Source organism: Saccostrea echinata, unplaced genomic scaffold (assembly GCF_033153115.1).
Source record: "Saccostrea echinata isolate AGI-Se365-2 ecotype Australia unplaced genomic scaffold, CSIRO_AGI_Sech_v1 ptg000002l, whole genome shotgun sequence".
In the NCBI taxonomy this organism is placed as follows: Eukaryota; Metazoa; Mollusca; class Bivalvia; order Ostreida; family Ostreidae; genus Saccostrea; species Saccostrea echinata.
Window position 1 is genome coordinate 15,824,253 of NW_026889751.1, and position 24,748 is coordinate 15,849,000.

The 24,748-nt window shown below is 33.8% G+C and overlaps 1 protein-coding gene and 1 long non-coding RNA gene across 2 annotated transcripts in view; both read right to left on the reverse strand.

Moving 5' to 3' along the window:
- Window positions 1-2,863: 2,863 nt before the first annotated feature.
- LOC133200691 (uncharacterized) lies at window positions 2,864-5,647 on the reverse strand. Its single transcript, XR_009722994.1, has 3 exons — window positions 5,563-5,647; window positions 3,529-3,602; window positions 2,864-3,271 (listed from the first exon to the last, which is right to left on the reverse strand). It is a non-coding gene; the product is annotated as an uncharacterized LOC133200691 (long non-coding RNA).
- A 2,166-nt stretch (window positions 5,648-7,813) lies between these two features.
- LOC133173456 (uncharacterized) overlaps window positions 7,814-24,748 on the reverse strand; it is a 62,804-nt gene continuing 45,869 nt past the window's right edge. The window contains exons 13-25 of the mRNA XM_061308448.1: window positions 19,521-20,344; window positions 19,265-19,382; window positions 17,996-18,178; window positions 17,853-17,889; window positions 17,409-17,726; window positions 17,139-17,275; window positions 16,832-17,030; window positions 15,584-15,703; window positions 15,292-15,446; window positions 15,038-15,172; window positions 10,590-10,704; window positions 9,493-9,586; window positions 7,814-8,370 (exon numbers count right to left, since the gene is read on the reverse strand). Coding sequence (XP_061164432.1) covers window positions 8,235-8,370; window positions 9,493-9,586; window positions 10,590-10,704; window positions 15,038-15,172; window positions 15,292-15,446; window positions 15,584-15,703; window positions 16,832-17,030; window positions 17,139-17,275; window positions 17,409-17,726; window positions 17,853-17,889; window positions 17,996-18,178; window positions 19,265-19,382; window positions 19,521-20,344 — 2,571 coding nt within the window. The 3' untranslated portion in view covers window positions 7,814-8,234. The remainder of the gene's footprint in view (window positions 8,371-9,492; window positions 9,587-10,589; window positions 10,705-15,037; window positions 15,173-15,291; window positions 15,447-15,583; window positions 15,704-16,831; window positions 17,031-17,138; window positions 17,276-17,408; window positions 17,727-17,852; window positions 17,890-17,995; window positions 18,179-19,264; window positions 19,383-19,520; window positions 20,345-24,748) is intronic.

The following is a 24,748-nucleotide window of genomic DNA, read 5'->3' on the forward strand; positions in this document are numbered from 1 at the left end:
AAAGAGATCTGTTAGGTGGGTGGTACAGATAGGACATCTTTTGGAGATATAAAAGGGGGAAAAGGGGAGGGGCATATTGTTGCTATTTACATACCATGATTGGTCATTGGTCATATGGAAAGGGATATATATATATATATATATATATATATATATATATATATATATATATATATATATATATATATATATATAGATATAGATAGATAGATAGATAGATTATAGATTATATACAATGTATAAAGATTAGTCCTTGTATAAAATCGAACATAAGAGAAAAGAAGAATAGAATAAAAATGAACTAAGATGGTAATGTACTGTCCGAAGAAAACGACTTTCTGTGACCGAATGCTTATAAAGGATCATCTAACGCATTTTAATATAAAGGATCAAATAAATCGATTGAGCATTTTTTAAAATGTAAATTGAAAGATTTTAAATGGTTATTTACCCATATCTTATAGTAGTTTAAAATTCGGTGACATTTTATAAATGCCTTGTTTCCATCGACAAAATTTATACCCTTATCAAAAAGAGGTTAAATTAAAATCAATAAATTAATTGACACAGGTAAAAGAATCAGTAGCGGATCCGGAGGGGGTGGGCCGGAGGTTATACAAGTACATCTGTACTACCTTTTATAGTCTGTCCCACGACCGGAACGTCACTACTTTTTGCAAGATATCTCAAAATATATAAATACCTTGACTTTCAACCTAGGTTCGATCGGTAGATTGATTTTTTTCCAAACTTCCTGCATTTATACGAACCCTCGAGGTCAACCAGTGTATTGACACGGCGGCAAATTCAAAGTCTACGGGGATTTAACATTGTCAAAATGGCAGCCACTTCGGAAGGGGATCCATCATTATTCGTAATTTTCCGTACATTGCCGTCAGTGAGGTAATGACGTCACGCAAGTTCGGGAATGCTCTGTGCTTATCGACGTCCAAAAAGCTATAAAGCCCGAAACTTGCCAAGTATATATTTAGGCCTATATATAGGAGAAATTACGTCTTCGGCAAAACTTTCATACCCAGGGCCAGACAGAAGGGATCAAAGATTTTTAAAAACAGCTAGCCTATACACTGCATAAAGAAAAGAGGTATGACTCAATTCATATATCCTAAGATTGCAATTATCATGTTAAAAACAATCGAGGCAACTGCAAATTTAGCTCAAGTGACATGACTGCTTTTATTGCCAAAACGTAGAGATCTAACTTCTTACAAGCGTAGTCATATTATTAAGATTATTAAAATTAATTGCTGCTTTACCTTACTCCTTAGCCTTCCACATAAATCCAACTCCCTATAGTTTGTAATAAACACGGTCAAAAGAGGCATCGTATCACTTCTATGTAAACAATTGATGTCCTTAACTGCACAGTATATCCTGTTTTTGTTAGACTTTCAACACTTTAAACACATATAAAACCACAATCAATATTATATTTTGAATCTCGGTTCAAAACAACTATTGTTGTCTGCATCAAACTACGTCACCAATGGAATTTGACCTTGCCCTTCGAAAACTTCCTGTAATATCGACATTAGGTAAATCCAGGCCCTTGGATATATTTTTAGTGTTTCCACAAATATAACAATGCAAAAAATTAAATACTCAATCCTACACACAAAAACTACATAACATAAGTGTAAAAGATATACTACTTTTTTATTTTAATTTTTATCTTTTCTTTTTTTTATCATCTTTTTTTTTCTTTTGGTAGAAAGTTCAGTAGTTTTACACACACACACACACACAAAGATTATACATGTATGTATATTGACACTTTCTAGACAAGTCAGAGCCAGCTGCTAGTTTGATTCTCATATAAAAAAAATATTTATTCATAAAAACAATAGATAAGATTTTTGAAACAAGAATTTAATTGCAGGCTGCAGGATCATGAAACAGACTTTGACTTAAGTCATATTTTCAATTGCCTATAAAATGTTTATCATTTATTGAGTTAATCTCTCATTTTGCAAATAACAACACTTTTGTAAAACAATATTGTAAAATAGTTTAATTTTGACCTGCTTGACTTCTACAACATTTTAGTACAACATAAAGATTTTGACTTAAGCTTAAGATGTTTCATGATCCCTGGGCCAGGATACCAAAATAGCTACCCAGTGAAGACACAATATACTTTGAAAATGGTCATTTTTTACCTATAACTCAAGAAGTCTCTCAAGAAATGCAGGCAATTCTAGAAAAAATCACCTAAAATTTTAAAAACACCATATTGAATATAGACAAGCACAAACAAACAAGTACATAAAATAAATTCAGCCATAAGTAGCTGCAGATACATCCTAAGTAATTTTTGCTATATGGACTGTAGATACATGAGCAGTCTGGGCAGCTTAGTTGTTAGAATACCTCATTAGTATACAAGTATTTGTAATGCTGAGGTCCTGGGTTTGATTCCCAGTCAAGCAAAATGTTTTTCCTCATGTATTTGTAAATTTTCAAAGTATGTTTATTCATTATTCCATTCCCTGGTACATATGGCTTCCTGATATACATTTTTTCTAAATTGCATAATACTATGGAAATATGGAATCATTTTAATTTGTGGAGGTCAGTGTTTGTGGGCAGGCATATAGTTTTGCTGTTTTGTGGACAGGACATAAATAAGGTTAACCAAAATACAATCAAAGGAATTAATGGATTGATTAAAATGTTAAAATAAGCATTGTGGAAATATAAATCTATGGGTATAGCTGATCCATGTGATAAAATCCAAGAATGTTGGTCCCCCACAAACAATGATGATTCCACAGTAGATGTCAATCAGTTTTTGTAAGCTACCTGTCTGTAATGGGCAAAGTAATTAATCATACTCAGATAATTGTTTTCAAAATTTTATTACTGCTTGTTTAACAGCTAGATATATGTTTTTTTTTAAATTATCAAATAGAATTTCTTCAAACTTTAAACACATTTAGTGAGATTACAGGAAATATTGCAAATGATTAATGAATTGTCTTTCCTTTATTTAAAGATATCAGATCAAATTTAGAAGAATAAATGATTATGAAAATTGAGTGCCCAATGCTGCTGGTGTCCATGCTTTTGAAAAAAGAAGTCATGACTCAGAATCCATAGTGAGAAACAAATCATGAATGAAGATTGAGATGGTGTGTTTATGTTTCTCTCCACTAAAACTTCTGTGGTAAATGGTTGGTGTCTGGCTCATCCAATGATCAACCCATTGGCAGACTACCAGGTAATCTTTCATTCGGCCAATACTTTGAGCCTGAAAAAAAGATGATGATGAAACACATTTAATCCATCATAAAGATTCTGGTGCATGAAAATACTTTTTAAGTCTGTACAAAGTGAAATTTAAAGGAATAATGAAAATTCAAAAGATTATACTTGAACTTGCATTACATGTTAACATGAATTGATACATATTAAAAATGCATGTATGTAGTCAATTTTCAATTTCAGGTTCCAACCTGAAGAATACATGGGAAGAGTAAAACATTTTTCATTTATATAAATACTTACTAGCTATAGTCTAGAAGAATGTCCTGAAACCTGAATGTTTAGTCCACCATCAGATGAATTTCAATCGCATTATTCTGAAAAATTGAGTAGATAGTCTTCTACATGCATGCATGTCTTAAAGTCACACTGTCTGGTCATCATAACTTTGCACTCCAATTAATTATACCTTCATAAATGTTATTTAGTAATTAATAAAGGCATCATCAAATATTTTTGCTTTGGTTATTATTACATTTCTTTGATCAATATGACTTGTCTTTTAAATAGTTAGGACTGCAATAGGAAGATAAAACTAAAAAAAAAATGACACAGCTTAAAATGTTATTGTATCATGATATACAAAAATATGTAAGGTTTTTGTATCAGGATATATTACTTTTTTGTGTATATTGTGTGAGTTACATAGTATTATGTTTCTTGAAATTATTATTTTTTTTTTTTAATTTTGAACAAAGAAAAATGACTTGTAAATTTTATAGTTAAAATCTCTTGATTGAAAGAGAAAAATGAAAGCACTGAGTTTGCTGAGGGACAAAAAAAAAAAAAAAATACACGAGAGATTAGAAAAAGATTGTTAAATGTGGATGTGAAGTGTGCTAAGCTTAAAAGTTTCATTCTGATTGTTCAATATTTAAAAGACAGGATAATTTGAAGATATTAGACATTATAATAGTCTGACTGGTTTATTATGTAAATCATTTTTGCTTTATAGCCATGATTTCTGATCTGCTACCTCATCGTTAAATCAAGCTACATAGCTGAATCAAGAGAATGTGCCATACCTGTATATACGGGCATCTATTTCATCAAATTTGAAAATGTTCTGAATTTAGAAGTTAAAATTTTTGTTGAATAAAAAAATATTTACATAACTCTCTTTCATAGTAGGTTTCCCAGCAGAAAATATATATTATGCTATGGATACAATTACCATGATATATTTTTCATTACAATAGTAAAACTTTTCTTGCATATGGGTGTTAAAAGATCTCTATATGAATATTGTTGCACTAATTAAACTATTGCAAACAAAAAATTGCATATACCAGTGAATAGAGTTTTGAAAAAGAAATACTCAGATGAGACCCTACAGTGTACTAGGAAACAGATTTTTCAAATTAAGTCCACATTTGAGCAGTATGGGAACTTGGAGACAAAATGAAGCTGCTGCCTGAGAAACCCAACACAGCAATTTGGAACACTGAATGTGGTACATGACATTAATTGGAAAATTGCCTCTGATGTCAATTTTTTGTTTGAAAAATGTCTGTATTCAGAATAAATGATTCAGTTTTATCTTAACGTTTATACTGATGAAATTATAGAGACATGAATTGTTCTTTATTTTTTCCCTTTTTCCTCTTTTGCTTCTGTTTTTATTTAAACTGGAAAGTCAGGACATGATTGCTGAAACACTCTGTATCTACCAAGATAGTTGTCTATACATCAATACATGTACATAAATGACCCTTAGAACTCGGTCCTGTAAAATTGACAAAACTTTGGGCTAAAGGTATATTTTATATGTTAGAACTTGTAAAAAATACACGTACATTTTTCAATAAAAATTCAAAAAAAAAAATGCCAAAAATATGTGTTATATATACATGATATAGAAAACTCTATATTGATTCCCCAGGGTGTTGACACTACAAATAAATGTAAAAAGAAAATGCATTTTACATCATGTAGATTGTGATTCACTGTCAAAAGCATGAAATGTTGAAAGAGAAAATATAGACTTTCATATATTGAAAATAATGTTTTTACCAGCTGTTATTTTCTTTATGTAATCTTGGTGTTATATTAATGCTTTTTTCCTAATTGTTTAATCAGCTGATTGTGTCATATGTACCTTTTTACGTTTTTTTTTAAACACATACTTCTGTATATGGGGCACTGTTAAAATGCCAAATATACATATACCACGCGTTTTTGGCATATTCTTACAATTTGGAAACCCCTCTTTCTTGTGTGTACATTAGGTAGTAAAACAACAACAGCAAAAAAAAAAAATCAAATAAATCAACTTACGTTTTTAAAAACACATTCTTGCATCATCATGGCCATGTCAACATCTGTATCCACAACTTGTACTGCATTATACTCGGCCGCGGACTATTTTCTCGGCGTTTATGACAAAACTCATTATACAGTGGTAAAATATATTGTAATTCAAATAAATACTCACATTATTAATAAAAACACTTTAAATTACGTCCTTTGATTTTCTCAGATTTTTCGGAATTTTACTTTGGAAAGAACGACTACTCCCTTCAAAAACTGGTTCCTCGCCCCGTAATCTAGACGCTAATGGACGAGTTTACCATGTTAAATCCCCGTAGACTTTGAATTTGCCGCCGTGTCAATACACTGGTTGACCTCGAGGGTTTGTATAAATGCAGGAAGTTTGGAAAAAAATCAATCTACCGATCGAACCTAGGTTGAAAGTCAAGGTATTTATATATTTTGAGATATCTTGCAAAAAGTAGTGACGTTCCGGTCGTGGGACAGACTATAATACCAAATATTTGCATGTAAGAATTGAAAAAAAAAAAAAAATGAAAAAAACCCAATAAAAATTCATTAAAAAAAGACATTCAGCTACTATAAAAAATTATACTATTGTAAACTATAGTTAACTACATGTATAGTAAGCTGTAGTTTTCTAATTATAGTATTTTTTTTATTTTGTCAGGCGTATACGGACCCTTTGTAAATTGGTAAGAATCATATATATGAATGCAAGCGAAACGGCTTGTCCATGAGAAGTGTCCACCCCTCAACCCACCCCACCCATCCCACCATCACCACCATGAGATAGGTTTGCGTTGGGACAATTTTCCTTCTTTTTTTTCCTTTTTACAAATTTTTTGGGTTTTTTTAAAATTCGATATGTGCATGTGTAGGCGGGAAAAGAGTTAGCGTGCTTAGTCTGCATAGTTTTCAACAGACCCTCTTTCATATAGAATATATTTATTTTTGATTTGGATTAAATAGAATCCACCCATTTAATTGTATTTCTACACGAATATGACGTCAAGTGACATTGAATATATATAAAGTTGTGTTGATTACTACCATGCACACAGCAAAAACACGGGTTTGTAATCGATACACAGGCGTTTCTTACACTCCGCTCCGTCTAAAACCCAGCGTTGCCTTGCCAGAATTTAAATTTTTTACAATCTTTTTTTTTTTTGGTCTTGTTTATTCTATACATGTATTTTATTTGTTTTTGTTGAATGCATAAATACATTGACACATACTGGTAATAAATAGGCACTAGCTTATAATCATTTTTATACTTTTTGCCTCAAGAACACGACTTAAGACGTACTGAACACAATGTCATAAAAGCCTCTCTATAATTTCCGAACTTTCTGCTTTTTCATAATTAAAAAAAAGAGCCCAAGGGCTTTAATGGTTACCTGATTATAATACAACCCTGAGCAGAGAATAATTTAAAATGCATTTCAACATATAATCAATAGAGTCCCGCCCTAACACTAGAATTCCTAATTCAGGGGCAAGGAATTTCACAAATTTGATAAAGGCACCCTTGCTTATCATTATCATGCACTTAGTTTATCTACGAATTTCACAATTTTGAAAGAAGTATCCTTCCTCATCATAACCAGGCACAACCAAGGGACAGAAAGATTTTTAAAGAATTCATCCATTTTTACTATATGGTCAATAGAGCCCCATCTTAAATCCAGAACTCCTGACCCTCGGGCTATTAATTTCACAGTTTGGTAGAGGGCTTATTACATGTACAATCATGCCAACAGTTTGACTGATGTCCAGAAGTAATGAGGAAGATTTTTTGAAGATTGCATTTTTGTTCCCCTGTCCCCATATATGTGCAATATTCCTAAATCGGTTGAAATTGGTTCAACGGTTCCAGAGAAAAATGTTCAAATGTTAACACACGACAGACAAAAACAGATATCAATAGGTCACCTGAGTGACTCAGGTGACCTTAAAATCATGTTTCTCCTTCAAAGGTTATTTGTCCTATAATGGGGCAACATTAAGGAGTGCAAGAGTTTGATTTACGCAATATTATGGACGATATATATTTAAATACTTCAAAATCAGAATATCTCTCTATCTATCTATATCGTCGTTAATGTTAATACCAAAAGTTATAAAAGTGTTGCTAGTACCTTGACTGGACAGAACAATGAATTTAATTTTAAAATAAAGTAGACAAAAATTGAAGTCAAGACCAAATCAACCTCTGACAATTACTATCATTAGACGAGAAAGAAAAGAAAACTTCTATTTCCATTTTTATTTATATGTTATGTATTTATCAAATGGACACGACAGATGATAGAACTCTTCAGAGACTATAAAATCTCGTCATTTAAGAAGTTAACTCAACGTTCTCAATAGAATGCTGAAGGTTTGTTCATAATTTCATTTTCATAACTTTAAAATGTTTCTCACATTTACATCGTTTATATACGAAACACATTATGTTCTCTAGAACATGTATTATGTATTTATCAAATGTACACGACAGATGATAGAACTTTTCAGAGAAAATAAAATCTCGTCATTTAATGCACAAGAAGTTCACTCAACGTTTTCAACAGAATGCTGAAGGTTACAGATTACATACATATGGTGAACTGAAATTTTAAACACTAATCGAAATACCATCAGAGACGATATACATGTACAGATAACTGATTTTATTGTTTAGAGTAGTAGTAGAATTCATCTGACGGAGCAGCGTTGAAGGTATTCCCGATCTCCGTGGAGAGATCCTTAAAACTGGGTCTGTGTTTCGGCTTTGTTTTCCAGCATCTAGTCATGACTCCGTAAAAGCTACATGGAGAGAAAACAACGTTATAAGAAATAGAAAGAGGAATAATTAGGGAGAGAAAACAACGTTATAAGAAAAAGAAAGAGGAATAATTATGGAAAGAAAACAACGTTATAAGGAATAGAAAGAGGAATAATTAGGGAGAGAAAGCAACGTTATAAGGAATAGAAAGAGGAATAATTAGGGAGAGAAAGCAACGTTATAAGGAATAGAAAGAGGAATAATTATGGAGAGAAAACAACGTTATAAGAAATAGAAAGAGGAATAATTAGGGAGAGAAAACAACGTTATAAGGAATAGAAAGAGGAATAATTATGGAGAGAAAACAACGTTATAAGGAAAAGAAAGAGGAATAATTATGGAGAGAAAACAACGTTATAAGAAATAGAAAGAGGAATAATTAGGGAGAGAAAACAACGTTATAAGGAAAAGAAAGAGGAATAATTATGGAGAGAAAACAACGTTATAAGAAATAGAAAGAGGAATAATTAGGGAGAGAAAACAACGTTATAAGGAAAAGAAAGAGGAGTAATTATGGAGAGAAAGCAACGTTATAAGGAATAGAAAGAGGAATAATTAGGGAGAGAAAACAACGTTATAAGGAATAGAAAGAGGAATAATTAGGGAGAGAAAACAACGTTATAAGGAATAGAAAGAGGAATAATTATGGAGAGAAAACAACGTTATAAGAAATAGAAAGAGGAATAATTAGGGAGAGAAAACAACGTTATAAGGAAAAGAAAGAGGAGTAATTATGGAGAGAAAGCAACGTTATAAGGAATAGAAAGAGGAATAATTAGGGAGAGAAAGCAACGTTATAAGGAAAAGAAAGAGGAGTAATTATGGAGAGAAAGCAATGTTATAAGAAATAGAAAGAGGAATAATTATGGAGAGAAAGCAACGTTATAAGAAATAGAAAGAGGAGTAATTATGGAGAGAAAGCAACGTTATATGAAATAGAAAGAGGAGTAATTATGGAGAGAAAGCAACGTTATAAGAAATAGAAAAAAGGAATAATTAAGGAGAGAAAAGAACTTTATAAGGAATAGAAAGAGGAATAATTATGAATACTAGTACATTAAGAATGGCATGCTTTTTCAAAAATAACAATGTTTTTGACTTACAAATCATTTGCAAACTCTGGTCTCTTCATTCGATGGCCATTTCTGACTTCAGTTTGTACATCTCTACTGCGCATACCTGGATACGGAGTTTCACCTGAATTAAAAATTAATCAAATTATTAGAACCTCACCGAGACGCTCTTCAGTAATCACAATGTCGACCTGTCTGTCTGTCTGTCTTTCTAACATATGAAATGCAACACTTTGTGTATTATTTACATGGAGGCTGATTAAAGAAAGTCACCAACAGATTTTGGGATCATTTGGTTAAAAGTCAAGGAGATTTATAAGTGCTATGACAATTATACTTCAATGTGGTGCAAAAAAAGCATACGAATTCAACGCCTTTTACTTCAAAGAGGATGTTAAAGACATCAATTAATTTTGAGGGTCACTTGGTCAAAGGTCAGATCCAGATTCTGAGGTAAAGATTATTGATAAGGCCAATGTGATGCAATTACTTTAAAAACTTGTGAAGTACAAAATTCATCTTAACTACATATTTTTGGAAAAAATCTTGGAAGCAAAAAAAAAAAGTTCGGATTACCTGTATTTATTTGACTTAATTATTATAAACAATTCTCTATTTAATTTAAAGACACAACCTATTTAGTAATTAGATAAAGAATAGTTAACTGAAAACGGATATTAAATATATCAATAACTTACAAAGTTGAAAACCAAAGAGTTGCAATTATTGAATACATATATTGAACACGAGTTACAATTATTGATACATATATTTAACACTTAGGTGATGAAGAAGTTAACTGTTCTGATTTGAAAGTAGTACAGTTTCATGAAATAAAAATTAAAGAAAGACACCTGAGGATTTTAAGGCAATTAAGTCAAAGGCCTTGATCAAAGTTATTAATTTTCCTATCAATATACCTGTATGTGCATAAAACGTCTTAGAATATTGAAGTTTTAACGGCAAAATTAAAAGAGACTGTGGTGATTTCAAGGTCAAGTACAAAATTTCAAGATTCAAAAGCGGGGCGGGGGGAGGGGGGGGGGGCTGTATGGTTTCTTAATTTAGACACAAACATGTCATACGCTAGGTTGAGATTTTATAATATGATTATAATTCTTACGTACCCAAACTAAACACTTCCCACAAAACAACTCCAAAGGACCATACATCACTTTTACTTGTGGCGGATTTCAATGAAATCAAACATTCCGGAGCTGCCCATTTTACTGGTATTCTTTCCTGAAATAGTGTGTTCATTACTTTTAAGTTCACTCTTAAATGACTGGTTACATACTTAGAGGAGGAGGCCCATGGGCCTTGACAATCGATCTCCTCTATCAGGAGTTTCTCAACCTATGGCCATTTGGCTCTACCCGGAACTGAAACTTTCGACTCCTGACAAAATTTTTTACAATTTGTTAAGGATTTTACAATCATTATTATTATATCAGACAGTTTGTCTTCTATAAATAGTAATAAAGAAAACAAGCTGTATGATGAATTTTATTATACATGTATGATCAATTTATGCCTAACCTTAGGCCTGACTCCTGGACTTGGGGTACACGAATTAGGTATAGTTTGTTAAGGGTTAGATGCTTATTACAATCATGCAAATAATTTGCCTGCTTAATGTCCATAACCAAATGAAGATTTTCAGAGGTGTGATATACTTTCAGTGTTTATTTTAATGATAAAAATAATTTGAGTAGAGAAGATATTCAAATATATAATATTTCTTCAACATATGACCAAGGGTTAAAACTAATGACCCAGAGGCCACGAAATTCATATATATATATATATATATATATATATATATATATATATATATATATATATATATATATATATATATATATAAAGCACTAAAAACCAACAACACTGTATATCCTAAGTGTCGGATCTACTAAGTAGATACAAGGTCACGGATGGAAATTTATATAAAGCACTAAAAATGACCAACGACACGAACAATAATAATTGTCAAATTTTCGGGACGACCTGTCCCTTCCTCAGGACAAAGAAAAAAAGTTAAGAAGTCATAAAAACAAAGGAAATAGAGAAGCAAAAACAACTAGCACTAGTACTAAACTACCAAACACTAAATATTTACAATGTTACATGTTTAATTTGGAGTTTATAAACAGTTGTGAACAAAGAAATCCGGAGCGCTATGAATTGCGTCCGGTCTATCGGGTGTACTCTGGTGAAGTGTGATTTACATAATTGAACGAATTAATTATCGCTAATTAATTACGACCAACAGTAAATCGTACATTGTCTTATTCTCTCAAAATAGCGTAACTCTACATGATAAAAAGAAATTAAAGAAAGATAATATGGAAGGAAAATTTTGAAATATGAATTTGGATATATTATAAATTTGGAAATCGGAAAAAAGAAATAAACAAAAATATTTGGGTAGGTTGTTCCAGGATTGCTAATACGAATTAACGGTAAAGTTTACACTATATAGAGAGAATGAACTTGTTTGTTACAATCCGGGATGGGGTCTAGTTCACGTTCATCCTGGTGAAGTCATTAAGTTTGTTAATACCATTAGGGCGGAATGACTTCAGCCTGTGCATCCAGAACTTTTCCTTGCCTTTTCTCTGCGCGTCTGTCCATCTTGGATTATGGTCAATAACCACTACTGTCATGTCCTCCCATTTGTGACCTTCAAGGTTGAAATCTTCCCCAACGGGTTCATTGAGTTTTTTGGTCCTAATGGTAGAACGGTGATTATTGACTCTCCTGCGGAGATCTGTTTCACCAACATACTGTTTGGAGCAAACTTTGCAACTGATGAGATAAATGCAGTTGTCTGTTTGACAGGACAAATTCCCTAGTATTTTGTAGCTGCGGCCTGTAACGGGGCTGTTAAAACTGTCTGTGTCAGAGCTGTACTTACAGAGAAGACATCTTCTGTCAGAGCAAGTTTCCGCACGATGAGGGTATCGAAGCCTGTAGAGAAGTCTGGGATAGTAGATCCATACAAATTCCTTCTACCGAGTCCCTTGCCAAGCTCCTTGAACATGTTCTCAAGTATAACAACTTCATGTTTAATGGAGAACATTACCTGCAGGTTAATGGCACTGCTATGGGCACGAAAATGGCACCATCTTATGCCAATATTTTCATGGGCAGACTGGAACGCAACTTGCTACTTCAAGCACCATTTAGGCCCCTTAGCTGGTTGCGTTTCATTGACGATATAGAGATGAAGTGGGTGGAATATCGCGAGAGCCTCGAGGCATTCATTTCGTTTGCCAACACCTTTCATCAGTCTATCAAATTTACAGTAGACGTATCTAATTCGAAAAACATATTCCTAGATACTACATCTACCCTGACTGATGGTGAAATCGAGTTCAGTCTCCACACAAAACCCACAGATTCCCATCTGTATCTTATGCCAACTAGCTGTCATCCCCCACACACATTTAAGGGTGTGCCTAAGGGTCTAGCCACCAGAATTCGGCGCATCTGTTCATCCCCTGCCTTATATCAAGAACAAAGCGGTCTCCTTAAGTCCCACTTACGCAAGAGAGGCTACAATGCCCGCACCGTATAAACTGCTATTGATGAGATGGCGGGACATGACAGGCAAAACCTATTACGCTACAAGGAAAAAGACAGTAGCGGCAGGGTCCCTCTGGTAACCACATACCATCCCGTCCTTAAGAACCTCAGCGGTATCCTTCAAAAGAATCTGCGAATTCTTCACTCAAATAAACGAATGGCAGAGGTCTTTAAGGAGCCCCCCCCCCCCCATTGGCTGCATACAGACGCCCGAGGAACCTAAAGGACATGGTAGTAAGAACCAGATTGGACAATCCATTACCTAACGGGGGCTTTAAAACTTGCTCTGACAGAAGATGTCTTCTCTGTACGTACAGCTCTGACACAGACAGTTTTAACAGCCCCGTTACAGGCCGCAGCTACAAAATACTAGGGAATTTGTCCTGTCAAACAGACAACTGCATTTATCTCATCAGTTGCAAAGTTTGCTCCAAACAGTATGTTGGTGAAACAGGAGATCTCCGCAGGAGAGTCAATAATCACCGTTCTACCATTAGGACCAAAAAACTCAATGAACCCGTTGGGGAAGATTTCAACCTTGAAGGTCACAAATGGGAGGACATGACAGTAGTGGTTATTGACCATAATCCAAGATGGACAGACGCGCAGAGAAAAGGCAAGGAAAAGTTCTGGATGCACAGGCTGAAGTCATTCCGCCCTAATGGTATTAACAAACTTAATGACTTCACCAGGATGAACGTGAACTAGACCCCATCCCGGATTGTAACAAACAAGTTCATTCTCTCTATATAGTGTAAACTTTACCGTTAATTCGTATTAGCAATCCTGGAACAACCTACCCAAATATTTTTGTTTATTTCTTTTTTCCGATTTCCAAATTTATAATATATCCAAATTCATATTTCAAAATTTTCCTTCCATATTATCTTTCTTTAATTTCTTTTTATCATGTAGAGTTACGCTATTTTGAGAGAATAAGACAATGTACGATTTACTGTTGGTCGTAATTAATTAGCGATAATTAATTCGTTCAATTATGTAAATCACACTTCACCAGAGTACACCCGATAGACCGGACGCAATTCATAGCGTTCCGGATTTCTTTGTTCACAACTGTTTATAAACTCCAAATTAAACATGTAACATTGTAAATATTTAGTGTTTGGTAGTTTAGTACTAGTGCTAGTTGTTTTTGCTTCTCTATTTCCTTTGTTTTTATGACTTCTTAACTTTTTTTCTTTGTCCTGAGGAAGGGACAGGTCGTCCCGAAAATTTGACAATTATTATTGTTCGTGTCGTTGGTCATTTTTAGTGCTTTATATATATATATATATATATATATATATATATATATATATATATATATATATATATATATATATATATTAAAAATAGCCATGCTAACAGTTTGCCTGCTAGATGTCCTTGAGTAAAGAAGATAATTTTAAAGATACGAGGCATTTTCAAAGACCAATTTAGCCAGTTCAATTTTACAATTTTAATAAAGGGCTCGTTAGTTTTTATAATCATACAAACGGTTTGCCTTTTAGATATCCATGACTTAATACTTTTGAAAATTGCATTAATTTTTCATTTTTTTTTAAGGTTTTAGCTACAACCCTCAGGCCCAATTAAAGGCCATGAATTTGTTCCCTTTGTTCTTTGTTGTTTCTTTGCTACCTACCAAAATTTGTTAATTAATATTAGTTCAACCATTGAAGAGAAGAGAGAAGAGAAGAAGTTCAATTGTTAATGGACGAAGACAGATGATGCCATATAAAATCAGATTAAAATACATGTAGGTCACATGAGTGACTCAAGTTACCTAGAAAATACCTGTCCAAAAATTCATTTACATGTACATATGTATGTCGTTATGTGTACTACAGCCAAGATTTAAAAGAAAGATACTAATTTTTTTGTCGTTGTTGAAGTATGTTTAATGTGTTAATCATAAAGCATGTTGGATACAGTCATACTGGTGTTATATGAATTTATTATGGTCCGAATTAGAGGGGTTATTAACCTTTTCGTCTGATGTTGCATCTTTTTCCTCCTCGTTGCCTTCTTGCTGCGGTGGTTCAGGTCCGAATCCATAGATCTTGGGCTCCAGATCTTCAGTCAACAAAATATTTCGTGCAGCAAGTCTTTTGTGCACAAGCTGAAATGTGTAAAAAATAATCATAGTGCTGATTTTCTGGTCAAACAATTTTAAATATTTCATACAATATACATGTATTTAAAACCCCTGCAGGAAAAGGCCACCAATCATGGGAGAACCTTTTTTGACTCGAGGAATGACATTCCCTTAGAAATTCCGTAGACAATTCGATGTAACTGTTCCTCTGTGTCTTCTGCCCATGTATTTTTCTTTTGTAGCAACCAATCTCGAAGTTGCCCTTTTTCACAGTATTCTAGAACCATGAACGGCCCAACTGCAAAATATATGAATAAACTTTATCATTCTTTTTAATAAGCAAAATTTGATGGCCTATTAAATGTTACTTTTGAAATGCATCCTTTTTAATTTATCTTCCCAATTTTATCTTAATAATAAAGAATGATGACCAACATGCTTCATTATCGACGACAGCGCCAATGAAATGGACGATGTTTGGGTGTTCTCCAACTTCTTTCCCAAAAAAGTTTATTTTTGCTTTCATCATCAGCATGTTTTCTTCACTGTATCCACCTATAATGACAAAGGGGTGAAGTAATAATTAATTGAGCATTTATTTTCAGTCAAATGCAAAGTTTTCTTCACTTGAAATTGTGATAAACCTTTACTGATATAGAAAAGGAAATAAAGAAAAACAGATAAATCTAAACCTCAGTTGTAAATATTATCTTGATGAATGGGCGTGAAGCATTTAGTAAGCATACATGAATACTCGTATATTCATCTTATACAATACATTTATACATTTGTGTCTTGAAACAAAATTTGAATTCTGAAGGAGGGGAATACTTATCGTTATTAACTGACTGTTGTTTGTTCTCAGGCTTTATATCTTCTTTAAGATTTTATATGTAGTACATACTCAAATTAGGAGTGTGTAAGACCTTGCATTATACTTTAATAATAAGAACCCACAGCTACTCACAAAGCTTTAACATAAAACACTGTACATACTTTGTCAGTACAAAGTCACAAACATTGTACAATGTAGGTCATATGTAGCATTCGAAATCGAACACTATGCATTCCAACAAACAATATATACAGTTCAAGGTAGAACTTACAATTACATGGAGATATCCAGATGATCAACCATAAAAAAATTATATGTAACCTGCAGTATTTGAAGCATGTCAGGTAGTATGCTTAGTGAGATGTAGTATAAATGTATCTTCATTGAAAAAAAAAATACTTGGGAGTTGATGTTCTCCCAATATACAAACTTGATCACTGATCCAAACAGATAATTCAAATCTCCATTAATAATCGTAATCCTAGTATCAATATACATGCAAGTTTCATGAACAATGGGGTCATAGCTATTTGGAAAAGAACAGACTCGAATTAAATCTGACATAGCACAAAATATATCTCAAGCAGCATTTTGAAACCTTACTGCACATCTACAACTTAAACAAGACACTTTCAACCATTATAATTTAAGCATTACTAGTATAAAGACTTTCAATCCTTCCTTTTAAGCCCCTGAGCTAGAGGAACATTTGGATATCTTTGTGTCTAACAAGACCAATCGAGTTCAAAAAAGTGCGCGCATAAAATTTTTAAAAAGAAATATTAATTTTTTTTATTTGCCACTGATTAGGCGTATGACTACATAATGATTTTTATGCAAAGTCTTACTTTTCAAAGTCTTTGCTACGACTATTTGTTTGTTCATATTATTTTGTGGCTGGTATCTGGCCTTATAAATGTCCGCAAATCTTCCGCTCGTTAACATGGCATCCAGCACAATGTCAGCACTCGGTACTATCCAATTGTCAGTTTTATTGAAATCCATTTGGCCATATATGTATATATCATCACAATCATAGGTAGGATTCTGCAGACAGAAGAGTTGTAATATATGCATACTGAGAAAAATAATCACTTGAAACTTCACTACTCAAAAACATATGGATTATGTATTTATCACCGATTAAATACTTACATGTGCTGTTAATCGATTTGCGATGTTCTTTCTGACTACTGTCACCCTGCGTTGAATGTCTTCTCTCACAACAGTTAAACGTCCAAGTCGCCAAAGAACAAGCATAGCAGCAATTACTCCCAACATGATTAAAAATGCTGAAATGAATGCTCTTTTATATATATATATATATATATATATATATATATATATATATATATATATATATATATATATATGAGAGAGAGAGAGAGAGAGGAGTACACGTATAATAATTATGAATTTTATTACTGAGAGAAATTCCAGCTATTGCTCCACCGGTCAGGGCAGCCGGTGCCTCGGCTGTTTTGAAGTGTAGAAATACAGGATCACTCCTCTGGGGTCCGTATTCTGTAACAAAGGACAAGTTGTAACTTGTTTCTGGATCCAATCCTGTCAAATCAAACCAGTCAGCGTCTTTATCTACAAATCGGACGTGAACTTGGCCACTGGATGAACGGAACTGTACTATAACCTTTGACCTCTCGTAACATGTTGGAGGTACGATCCAATTCAGACGAACACCGTTGTCATAGGTTGCAGTAATGGTTAAATTTATTGGGCCAGAGTCTAAAAAGATAAAGTCCTGAAATGTAATCATGAATTTAATGCAACTATCATGCATTATTTTCTGGATGATCCGATCTAAATTTATTGAGTATTTAACTCTGAAAAGATTACGTAACTATGACTTACATTCATCCATGCCGTTAAGCGAGGCTACATCTGTAATCTGCATTTTAATAAAAAAGGTAATCAAAATGAGATCACAAGAGCAAAAACACATTGAACAAGGTAAGTTTAAGATTTCTAGTATCGAGGGTGTTTAATCTTCTTACAATTTGAGTGTAGGAAGTTGGTTCCATTGCCATGTTGTACACGATAAGATTTAATAAGACAAACTCCTCTGCGAATTTTTCCTTGGACACAACCATCCAGCAGTTATTAATGTCTACATCATGACGATAATAAAAGAAGCTTCCTACGGACGTCGTGTATCCTGTTTTAAATCCAGGATCCACCTACAGTGAAAAGAAAATATAAGATATAATGTTATAGTATTCTTGAATTTTCCTATTATTTTACAGACAAAACTTGATTTTGTTAAATGACTGAATATCTTGTATGTTGAAACAAGACAATTTATATGACTGAATAATTTCTAGCTGACGTCCAACGTTGCAGAAATAAAGGAAAAACGTTATGTTCACCTGCTGACCTTCCAGGGTGAACATCAAGAACTTCTAAATTGATACAAATATTCTGCAAAGTTATTTCACTTTCGGGGATGGGGTATGTGAGGGTGGGGTGCAGAGGGTCTGCCCCCTCCCCACACCTTTATTTCTGGATGTAATTTTGCACTATTAATTTTGTATGAAAATGTTCATTTAAAGGCTGATTCCCCCCGTTAATGGACACTAATATCCCTCCCCCGAAAAAATTGAGTTTTCCTCTTGGGGGGAGGGGGCAAGTCAAAGATTTTTTCTGGTAGGTTGTCATTTTTCCCCCTTAAAATGCCACCTCCTTACTTTCAAAATCGATCTTACGTGTGTGACATTTACTTTTTTCCACATCGCACACAAAATATATATCAACTTAGACTAGATGGCCTCAATAAGGAATAAAATATATCTTAAGATATGTCTTAGTCCTAAGATGGCGTCGATAGTATGCCTGCTGGTTATTTTTATCTCTGCTTCTCTCATCTCTTTGGCTAGGACTTCAGCAAATGCAAACAAATGTGACTAGCATGGATTACTTTACGAGTTTGTATCATTTAATCATTGAATCATATAATAAACAATTATTACCGTTTATTTTTCCAGTCAGTATAATGATGATTTAGCCACCTTCGAAGTACAATATTCACCTCGCCCTTCGAGCTCGGTGAATATTGTGCTCCTCAGTTGGCTAAATCATCTTGATTAAGCCACTTCGAAGTACAATATTCACCTCGCCCTTAGAACTCGTTGAATATTTACTCCTCAGGTGGCTAAATTACCGTATTGACCTATAAAACAGAATTAATTGTATAATATTTTTTGTTTTTTTTTCAAAATAAATGTAAAATACGGAACAAAGTTCCAAAACATAAAACAAGTCTTTACGTCTGTTTTGTTTCCTGGAATATCACTTTCATGGAATATTTTGTTGCTACTATTAGATCTTAGTTCCACATGAATTTTATGTATACCACTCTGCCCGTCGAAAGCATCTACCTGTAGCCTAAAAAAAACTTCAGCTATAAATGGCGATCGCTCATGACATTTTTCACGAGAGAGAGAGAGAGAGAGATTTATATTTTGATTTTCCCTTTATTTCAAAAGAAACAATTCAGAAAAATGAATAGTTTTTATTTCTTACCGGCTGGAGAAAGCAAAGGTGGCATTTTTGACATTCTTTGTAAATATAACATCCGTAGGTATTAAACTCTTTGGCGGACTTGAATCAAAGAAAATCTTCGTCAAGTCGACTTTCGTATTCCCCATGATGTCTGTGGCTCTGACCCAGAAATTAATGGTATCGCCATCTTTTCTTTCGATGTTAAATTTCTGAGTTTCAGAAAATGTATCATTAACTATATACCAGGTGCGCGGGGTTTTATCTCCTTGATTTCCATGTCTGTAGAAATATTCAAACTTCACGATACCGTGAACATTCCGGATTCCTCTGAGTGTTCTTTTCCCTGAGTTATCATCAAGTTGGTTAGGAACTAGCTTTTCATATTTTGCCACATAATCGAAATGTTTATAATGTGTTACTGGATTTAAAAGTTTATTATCGTCCTGGAATTTGTTTCGAAAGTGTCCTTTCCAAGACATATTTATGTCGTTAGTGAGATTATTTTGCCATTGAAAGTTAGTTTCAGCTTCTGCACTTCTTGCCTGGAATGGTAATTCAGACAACGTGATATTTGAACTAGGGTCATATAATACCAAGGTGCGTGCGTATTGTGTATTGTTGGCGCGGTCTATTACATTAAGTATGAAGGAATACACCCCTGCTCTTTTAGGAGTGTAGGTATAACTTGTTTCTGATGCCGAAAGGGATATTTCCTCGTCTGGATGCCATGGATTTGGTTCTGCCAACTTCGTTGTGTTCAGCTTCAGCAGATAAATCTGTATTTTGTATTCCTGGATGCCAGAAAGCTCATCTTCCCAGTTCTGCCACGATAATTCTAAAGGTGACTTAATAAAAAAAGAAATAAAACAGAAAGTTAATCTTTCAAAGTAATTATTATTTTATTCAGTAAGGCTTTATGGACATTTTTCGTTTGACTTTATCGTCGATTGGCACAGGTGTGCATTAAATAAGCACTTTGAGTTGGATACATGTACATGTATGTATGTATAATTTAACGTTTCCTTAAACACTCAACGTAGTTTGAACTTTATTGTCTTTTTCCCTGGAGTTGAAGAGTTCTGATATTTAAAGGAATTGTGTGCTATATTTAAATGTCTAATCTGCTGTTGTACACTTCTTTTAAAACAAGTTTGGATGAAAAACATTTAGAATATATGTTAAGTAATTTTTGTAAATTTTTCTTTGAATTATACAAGAATTATCATCCATTGATATCTTTTCAAATCCCCTCCTAATGCATGCTGATTTTTTGTCTATGAACATCTGATGGCACTATAATCTTAAATTAAGAATATCTTGAAAAATTATCAGTAGGTAAGGTACGTTGCGTATGTCCTTATACCAGAGGAAAAGTTAAGAAAAGCCATTTTTTCCATTGACCCTTATCTTTAAAATATATTTTAGAAAAGATAGATTTCAACAGGGTTAAACTGAAATAAACTAGTTATAATTGTAACGGGGACCGTTACAGATGTTCCCCAAACGCTCCCCAACTCCCTTTTGGTGACTTTTTTCCTGTAAGCTTCTTTAAATAAGGCAATGAAGTATATTGGTCATTTTTTGCATTTCACGCGCGCGCACGTGCATGCATGTGCAGGATGACCAAGTCATCCCGTCTATACTATATATGCATCTTTATATTCTCAGTATCAAAACATTTCATCAAAAAATATATAAGTTCCGGCTAAATCAAGCATATTGGTCATCTTAGCATTGCGCGCACGCGCACATGCATGCATGTTCATAATGACCATGCCATTTTGTGTACACTTATAATATGTCTGTTAATTCATAGTATCAAAGCTTTTCATCAAAAAATATAAAAGTTACGGCTATATTAAGTATATTGGTCATTTAACACATTGCACGCGCGCGCACGCGCACATGCATGTGCATCATGGCCAAATCATCTTGTCTACACTTTTAATATTATATAAATAGTGCACGTTTTTGAGGGTAACAGTTGAAATTGACACCCCAAGGAAAATCATTGTCAACCGACGCGTCAGCGGAGGTTGACAATGGTTTTCCGAGGGGTGTCAATTTCAACTGTTACCCTCAAAAACGTGCACTATTTATTTTATTATACTGAATGTCTTTTTGATTTCGGATGTCATAAAAAAATTCGGAGATCTTCGTTAAGGTCACGCTTAGAAAGCTTTCAAACTCCCCGCTTCTATTTTTCTCAATAAGAAAGCTTCGGAAAAGATTTACCAACCTCTTTATTGTTTGTTTGCTACTCAAAAAGTCCTTTATCATCTAAAGTTTGTACTCGCAAGGATGTTTCGTCTGTCTTTGTTGTTTTCAAGTAAGCTACATCGGACGCAAGCTTATATTGACGTCGTTTATTCGGCTTCTTTCAAACGCACAACCGACGTTTTGAGAATTCTACGGTGAACCGTACGCGCATGATTTGAACGCATGTGATATTTTCGTAATGTTACCCGTTGTCAAGTGTGTTGCTAACGCTGAGGGTAACATTACGGATTGTTAAATGCGTCTAAACCAATCAGATTTTAGTATTTAACATGAAAGTATAATAAATATATATATTCTTAATATCAAAGCTTTTCATCAAAAAATATAAAAATTACGGCTATATTAATTATATTAGTCATTAAACACATTGCACGCGCGCGCACGTGCATGCATATGCATGCATGTGCATGATGACCATGTCATCTTGTCTACTCTTTCTATATATATAAATATTTTGAGTATCAAAGCATTTCATCAAAAAGTATAAAAGTTACGATATTATCAAGTAAATTGGTCATTTTACGCTTTGCGCGTGCGCGCACGCGCATGCATGTGCATGTTGACCATGTCATCTTGTTCACACTTTTAATATATCCTTATATTCTGAGTATCAAAGCATTTCACCAAAAAATATAAAAATTACAGCTATATCAAGTATATTGGTCATTTTATCCATTGCACGCGCACGCACGTGCATGCACGTGCGCGCAAAATAACCTTTGTTCCGCAAATCTACATAACATGCCTATTAACCCTAAAAAGGTTTTAACTCAATTGGATGAGCAGTTTCCGAGAACACTCGCGGACAAAAAAGTACCGGAGAAGAAATAAGATGAAAAAAGAATAATAATAATAACTAGATGAGATCTCGTTGCGAGCAACGAGTAGGTCTTCCGTCCGATTTTTCGATAAGATGAGATACGATTTTGACTATGATCTTTGTTAAAAGATAATAATATATAGACTTCCCTAATTAGATTTCATTCTTTTGATTTATATAACATTATTAAAAAAGCTATAGATGACATGCTTTTGGCCCCTCTCAGCCCCTAGTTTGAGGGGTCAGCCCCTTTTTCTTGATATCAATTGAAAGGTCTTGTGATTTTGAAAACGTTTTGTTCAACAACTATTCAGAGATTTCTTTTCGTTATGGAGATATGCTGAATGGAAATATTTAGGGGCCACCCCTCCAAGTCCTTAATGGGGCCGTTTGACAAAAACTGAAAGGGTTCATATTGTTTAGAACATTATTCTGACCATCTTTTGTTCAGTATTGCTTATCAAAATATTCCCCCTTTTCGAGATATAAAGCTTCAAAGATTTAGCATTCTGGCCCCTTGTGACCCCTTATTACGTAACATATGAACAGAATCTTATCAGATATTGTTGTAAATCGTTAAAATAAGGATCTTTGCTTCAGTAATGTATTACAAATTATTGATCGTTATAGAGTTATAAATGAAAGACTTTTGGCCCCTCTGAGCCCCTAATTTGAGGGGTCAGCCCCTTTTTCTTGATATCAAATGAAAGATCTTGTGATTTTGAAGACTTTTTGTTCAACAACTATTCAGAGATTTCTTTTCGTTATGGAGATATGCTGAATGGAAATATTTAGGGGCCACCCCTCCAAGTCCTTAATGGGGCCGTTTGACAAAAACTGAAAGGATTCATATTGTTTAGAACATTATTCTGACCATCTTTTGTTCAGTATTGCTTATCAAAATATTCTCCCTTTTCGAGATATAAAGCGTCAAAGATTTAGCATTCTGGCCCCTTGTGACCCCTTATTACATAACATATGATCAGAATCTTGTCATATATTGTTGTAAATCGTTAAGATAAGCATCTTTGCTTCAGTAATGCATTACAAATTATTGATCGTTAAAGAGTTGTAGATGAAAGACTTTTGGCCCCTCTCAGCCCCTAATTTGAGGGGTCAGCCCCTTTTTCTTGATATCAAATGAAAGGTCGTGTCATTCTGCACAACTTTTATTCTATATGTTTTAACAAATTCTTAACAGGTATGAAGATATGAAAGAAAAGGTGTAAAATTTTGTGAGATGTTTCTGAGACATTTATTGAGCCCTACCGAGCTTCGGCGCCTTTTGCGCTAGAGAGATTTGGACACCTGCCTGCAAATCTACCTACTTTCCCCTACCTTCACTGAAAATCTTGAATCAATATCTTAAGTTGTTTCGGAGGAGTTTCCAGGACAAGCCGACCCTCTGAAAATCAGAAAATCCTAAATATCTCGAGATAGAAAGTGACGTCATCAACGAAAAAAATTTCCAATAAGGTTCAGATCAATACCTATCAGATCTGAAAGTTTCATGAAAATCGGCCAAGACGTTTTCGATAACTCGCGTGCACAAAATCGGTAAGAATAATAATAATAATAATAATAATAATAGGGAAAAAGAAACCGAACGAAAACAATAAGGTCTTCCGTTGGAGACGGAAGACCTTAACTAGATGCGTTTCTTGTTGCTAGGGCAACAAGTGGTCTTCCGACCGAACTTTTCTCCAGATCGCTATGCTACCTCACTTCATTTAATACTTTATTGAAGGTATTTTTTGTTTGCGTTTATGTAACACAGTCTTTCAACATAGATCATGATTATTAAAGGATTTCTGTAGAATCTCTGTTAAAAAAAGCTTTAAAAAATAAGCAAAAACTATCACACATGTCTTCACAGAGAAAAATATCATTTACAACTGAAAAAAGAGAGAAACAATCTCCCGCCCCAGCAGGATTCGAACCGCAACAATACGAGAAAGTTTGGATCGGTCATATCTTTGCAATAAATGCGGTCATATGAAAGATATGGAGATAACGAACAGTATTCAAGCTCAAAAGTCCATTAAACAATACAAAATAGGAGCAGAGCAAACACGGACCTCCAAACATCAGAGGTGGGATCAGGTGCCATGGAGGAGTGAGCATCCCCTGCCGACCGGTCACTTCCGCC